This window comes from Chenopodium quinoa, unplaced genomic scaffold, assembly GCF_001683475.1.
Source record: "Chenopodium quinoa cultivar QQ74 unplaced genomic scaffold, ASM168347v1, whole genome shotgun sequence".
Taxonomy (NCBI): domain Eukaryota; kingdom Viridiplantae; phylum Streptophyta; class Magnoliopsida; order Caryophyllales; family Amaranthaceae; genus Chenopodium; species Chenopodium quinoa.
The window spans coordinates 5,529,932-5,536,272 of NW_018743331.1; the positions used below are offsets into that span (position 1 = coordinate 5,529,932).

Consider the following 6,341-nt stretch of genomic DNA (forward strand, 5'->3'; position numbering starts at 1 on the left):
AAAGCTCATTTGCTATGTGAAACAGGGAAAGGGATTCAAACTTGTAGTAAAGTGAATATTGATGACCTTGCTAAACTAAGAAAGCTTCATCGTGAATCTGAGGATTATAAAAAATCTTTGTTAACAAAAGTTCCACCTTTTTCAAATGAACCCATATCTTCTCACACATCAACTGAAGCTACATCAGTTAGACTAGGTTCATCTGATAATGTAAAGAAGAGGAAATCAAACAATACAATTTCTGATGCTTTTAATATGAAATCTCGTGACCAATTGGATTCTGAAATTGCTAGGATGTTTTACACAGAGGGGTTGTCTTTTAATCTTGCTAGAAACCCTTACTATGTTAGTTCATATACCATTGCTGCCAATTCTAATCTCTCTGGTTATAAGCCTCCTGGATACAACAAACTTAGAACAACTTTGCTTTGTAAAGAGAAAGAAAACGTGGATAGGTTATTACAACCTATTAAAGCCACATGGAAAACAAAGGGTGTTAGCATTGTTAGTGATGGGTGGAGTGATCCACAAAGAAGGCCTTTGATTAACATTATGATTGCTTCCGAAACGGGTCCTATGTTTATGAAAGCTATTGATTGCTCGGGTGAGATTAAGGACAAAGATTTCATTGCTACCTTATTAAGTGAGGTGATTGATGAAATTGGAGATCAAAATTTTGTTCAAATAATCACAGATAATGCAAGTAATTGTAAGGCTGCAGGGGAATTGGTTGAGGGTAGGTATCCTCATATATATTGGACACCATGTGTTGTTCATACACTTAATCTTGCAATGAAAAGCATTTTGTGCAGCTAAGAATGTGTTGAATAATGTTGAAGTGTATGATGAATGTCATTGGATAACGGAAGTTCATGTAGATGCCTTGTTCATTAAAAATTACATGATGAATCATTCGATGAGGCTTTCAATGTTCAATAAGTTTTCTCCATTAAAACTACTTTGCATTGCCGATACTTGTTTTGCTTCTATTGTGTGCATGCTTAAAAGGTTGAAACTCCTTAAAACATCACTTCAATCAATGGTTATTATTGAGAATTGGTCCTTATACAAGGATGATCGACGCGGGCAAGCCTCACATGTAAGGGAAAAGATTTTGGATGAAATATGGTGGGACAAAGTTGATTACATTCTTGACTTCACACGCCCAATCTATGATATGATTAGGGTTTGTGACACCGACAAATCTTCCTTGCATTTGGTTTATGAAAGATGGGATATTATGGTTCAAGGGGTGAAAGATGCCATCTACAAGAAAGAGGGTAAACAAGATTATGAAGAATCTACCTTCTTTAATGTAGTTAAAGGGATTCTTAGTAGTCGTTGGAGTAAGGGTAGTACTCCACTCCATTCATTAGCACATTCTTTGAATCCAAGGTAAATTTTGCTTGTTTAATTCATTTTTATTATCTTTATTTATTTTTCCTTGTTTTTTTTTTTATTTCTTATGGCTAATTTTATTTTGTTGTTAAAGATTTTACACGGAAGAATGGCTTAATGAGGTCCCGGGACGAGTTGCTCCAAGTGCCGACAATGAAATTTCCACACAAAGATTACAATGTTTTCGAAGGCTTTTCCAAAGTCTCAATGAAAGATTCAAGATCAACACAGAATTTGCTATATTTTCCCAAAAATCGGAGGGGATCTTTCTCAACATTGATTGCATGCATGATATGGCTTTGATGGATGCTAAAAATTGGTGGGCAACTTATGGTTCTCAGGTGCCTATGCTTCAAGGTTTGGCTTATAAGCTATTAGGTCAACCTTCTTCCTCTTCTTGTAGTGAAAGGAATTGGAGCACCTATAAGTTTATTCATTCTTGCACTAGAAATAAGCTTACTCCTAAACGTGCTCAAGACTTGGTATACATTCATAACAACCTTCGATTACTTTCTAGGAGAAGTGAAGAGTACACTAAGGGGAGATCTAAGTTGTGGGATGTGGGTGGGGATGAGCATGACAACCTAGGAGAGGTTGGTATTCTAGAGATGGCCGAGCTCTCACTTGATGAACCCGAGATGGAAAGTATGATTTTTGATGATGTACTTGGTGATGGTGAAGAATGAAACTATTAGTACTTATGTTTATTTTATTTATGATTTGTAAAACTACTTAATATTAAGACATGTATTTGGTTTGATGGTTTCTTCCTATGTATGCGACTATGTTCGTACACTTTGTTTATTTACTTTGTTTAAACAGATTTGTGTGTTTTGAGGCTAAATTTTTAGTGTTTTATTGAACAGGTTGTCAAATTCTCGTTTTTTGGATATATTATATGTCTTGTTATACGCCGTACCCGTGTCCCCTATTTCAGGATTGCCATTTTCCCGTGTCCGTATCGTGTCCGTGTCCGTATCCGTGCAACATAGTAAAACATGTACACAACCATCTAGTGATCCAACCCAGCCAAAAATTTCCCAATTCCATCCATGCGGCTTTACCTACAACTATGAGAGGGATAGGGATGAAATAGGGAAAATAATAGTGCACGCCGAACAACCTTTTCTTTTCTCCGAAAGTGACCCATTTAACAGTTATATTAATAAAGCATTACAACCCCAACATAAAAGAATCTCTAAGAAAACCGTTCGTTCCGCCGCCATGAAAAACTTCCTAGAGTACAAAATGCGGTTACAAGACAAATTGAGTAAACTTAATTATAGAGTGTCTTTGACTGCCGATTCTTGGGATAGTAGTTATAAATATCACTATTTATGTGTGACTTGCCATTGGGTAGATGATCAATAATTGTTACAAAAACGAATAATCCATTATTTCAAAATGCTAGAATACCCCCACACCGGTATTAACATTGCTCACCATTTAATGGAAGCTATAAAAGACTACAACCTTAGAGAAAAAATCATGTCTATGACATTTGACAATGCAACCTCAATGACATATACTGCTAATTATGTGAAACAAAATTTAACCGATGTAATATTAGATGGTGACGCACTTCATACTAGATGTGTTTGCCATGTTCTTAACTTATGTGTACAAGATAAAATTAGAGCAATTGGTCCATACTATAACAAAATTAGAGAAGCTATTATGTCTATTAATAGCTCAAACATGAGATACCAAGAATGGAAAAGTTTTCTAAGACAACAAAAGATAAGAGCAATAAAAATCAAAACCGATTGTCCAACTAGGTGGAATTCCACCTATGACATGTTAACCAAGGCAATTGAATATAAGAATCCTTTAACAACTTTTTACAACGGAAAATTTCCAAACAATGTTTTATATGAGGATGATTGGGATAAATGTGAAAGATATATGCAATTTTAACAATTATTATATAACATGACATTTTGTTTTTCTTCTGTTTATAATCCTTGTGCTCAAAACTTTCTTTCAAATGCATGTATACTCGCCCAACTTTTCGCTGATCATCGCAACCAAAGTGATTATGATCAATATCTTCCAGCAATGGAAACAAAGTGGCGTAAATATTATACTGAATTTCCTTTAATTTATATTTTTGCTTCCATTTTAGATCCTAGGCAAAAGTATGAAAATACATTTATGTTAGTTGACATTTATTTTCAATGCATGCTTATTGACGATAATGTAGAAACATATAAGAGTAATGTGAAGGATCAATTTTTTGCTTTATATAGAGTTTATGAAACCAAATATGGCACCATTCCTCGCTCTGGCCCTTCCCAACCATCCAAAAACGTAAGTAAAAATGCCAAGCATTTATTTTCACAAGCTACTAACTTGATTTCAAGGTTTTCAGGTGATTCATCAATAAGGAGAACGCAAAGTGATGTCTGGGAGTTGCAAATGTACCTGAGTTACGATTTCACCAAGGGCATGAACGACGAAGAGATAAACAGCCTCGACCTCCTTGCATGGTGGAAACAACAAAGCTCGAAGCATCCAACTTTGGCGGCAATGGCACGAGACATTCTTGGTATCCAAGTCTCCTACGTTGCCTCCGAACGAGCTTTCGGCGCATTCGGGAGGGTTTTAGACGATAGAAGAACAAGTCTAAAACCCGAAACACTTGAAATGTGCGTGTGTTTCAAAGATTGGTTGGATGTTGAAAATCGCTCATAAGACCGTACTTACGACGACAACGACAACGATGAAGGAACCTCCGCTTCCGACCGTTCGGGTTCGGCTAGTTCCCAATCTATGCAACTAGCCGATGACCTTCAACGTGCAGACGAAGAAGAAGAATAGACAATTTTGTATATTGTACGATTTTTATCATTATCAATATTATCATTGTACGATTTTTATCATTATCCAATTTTTGTTTAATATCCTTGAACGATTTTTATCATTATTATTATCATTGTACAATTTTTTTCAAGTAATAATAATATGAAGTATGCATTATTCACATCCAAAGTCCAATTTGGCTTTTCCCGTTAAGTTATAATTTGTAAATTAATATAACAAAAAAATTATAATAATTAATAATACAAAAATAAATATAATAAATTATAAACATTAAACTATAAAGTAATTGTATGAACTAAATATAAAGATAAATATTAAATATAATAAATAATAAAATATAAATATTAAACTTAATTTATTTTATTATAGTAATAGTATAAGACTATAAACTATATACTTATAAAGTATAAACATTAAAAAAAAAAACAAAAAAACAAAGAAGCAATCAATATATCAAGCAAGGCAGCAGCTAGCACAACGAGGCAGCAGCACGCAGGCAGCACGGCAGGCCAGCACGACAGGCAGCCCGGCACAAGCCCGGTCGGCACGTGGGCCGTGCCGTGGGCTGACCTGCGATTTGGGTGGCACGGCATGGCACGTAACTTCAGGCACGGCCCGGCACGGCCCGGCCCGGACACCGGAGACCGTGGCCCGCCAGGCACGGCCCGGCACGTTGCCCGCCTTTCACTACTTCAAAGTTAAAAGTAGTTCTCAAACTTCAAACCCTCCTTCGTTTTCTCCGCCTCCCTCTATGGATATGAAGCTCACTCTCTCTACTCATCAAACCCTAATTAATCTAACTTTCCTCAAAACGTCAACCTCTGATCTTCTCAGCAAAGTAGTATTCACTCTCTCTCCTCATCAAGTTGTATTCCATTGATTTGGCTATTTAGTGTTTCAGCGAGGGAGAAGGTGGAGTTAACGAAGACAATCCTTCATGTATGGGCCATGAGGTGGCTTCATCTGCTCAAAAATGGCGATGCCCCTTTACAATCCTTTGTCGCTTCAAAGAATCATCTATCTCTTACATCGAAATAGAAGCTCTTTCAATGGAAACTATGGAACTCTTAATTATTTACCTGGAGTTTGATATAGGATGAGGTGTTGCTCCTGAAAATTTTAAGGTATTCGCATTTTTTTTACTTTCTTTAAGTATTAATGTTTTTTTTTTTTATTTATTTATTTTTTTTACTGTAATTCGGTAAATTGTTAATTTTTTGCATTGTACATTTATAATTTTGCTCTGATTTTGATTTTTGCTGCTCTGTTTTTGATTTACGCTTGTTTACTCAAAACAATCAAATGCTTGTATAACTCATAAGTTACTGTACTTTTTAATAATAATTGGAGTTTTTATTTATATATTTATTTATTTTTTTTATTATAATTTCATTGCTGAGATGGACTGTTGACATGCTATGATTTTGATTATAATTGAATCTGATTTGATTGGAGTTTTTATTTATTTTTATTTTATTTATTTATTGTAATTTCATTGCTGAGATGGACTGTTGACATGTTGTGGTTTTGATTATAATTGAATCTGATTTAATTTAGTGTTATAAGATTTGATTATATCTGAATTTAGTTTGTATGTTAAATTATTATTGCTTTAAAGCTTATAGGTTTAAAGCACTAATAGATGGGGATGTGTAGTTACAATTAGAACTGGGAATTGATTAACACTAGCTTTTGGATCTTCTTCTCATTAACTTATCAAATGTGATTCCTCTCTTAGAAAAAAATTTATATGATAATGGGTTGGGCACTAGGCTACTAGTGATAAAATGGCGCCATATAGTTTCTTAGAAAACATATAGGTTCTCTTTTTTGGGTACTACTATTGCAGTAGCACTAATGGGTTCCATTTTTATATCATGATGTTGGTTTATCTTGTTATTTGGCCTTTTAAACTAATGTGATGATCATAATCGTAAAAGGCAGCTTTCACAAAAAATATAATTTCTCTTTTGGGTACTAGTAGCACTAACGGATGCCATTTTATATACTATACAAAGTATTACATTGAGTTTCAAAGAAGTAAGGTGTGAGAAACTAACAGGACAATATGGTATAGTTTCATGGGATGCGTTTTAGTTGTGCCTAAGCATTATAATTAG

The 6,341-nt window shown here is 34.7% G+C and overlaps 1 protein-coding gene across 1 annotated transcript; it reads left to right on the top strand.

Moving 5' to 3' along the window:
* Positions 1 to 407: 407 nt before the first annotated feature.
* Positions 408 to 2,344, top strand: LOC110737513. Its single transcript, XM_021917865.1, has 2 exons — positions 408 to 1,395; positions 1,493 to 2,344. The coding sequence occupies exons 1-2, from the start codon at positions 902 to 904 to the stop codon at positions 2,082 to 2,084; spliced, it is 1,086 nt and encodes a 361-aa protein (XP_021773557.1). The 5' UTR covers positions 408 to 901; the 3' UTR covers positions 2,085 to 2,344.
* Positions 2,345 to 6,341: the final 3,997 nt, after the last annotated feature.

Excerpts from the sequence above, each read along its gene's own strand:
- LOC110737513 (XM_021917865.1), top strand. The coding sequence starts at position 902 with ATGATGAATCATTCGATGAGGCTTTCAATGTTCAATAAGTTTTCTCCA. Across the intron at positions 1,396-1,492 it reads GCACATTCTTTGAATCCAAG|ATTTTACACGGAAGAATGGC; the intron begins GTAAATTTTGCT and ends TTGTTGTTAAAG.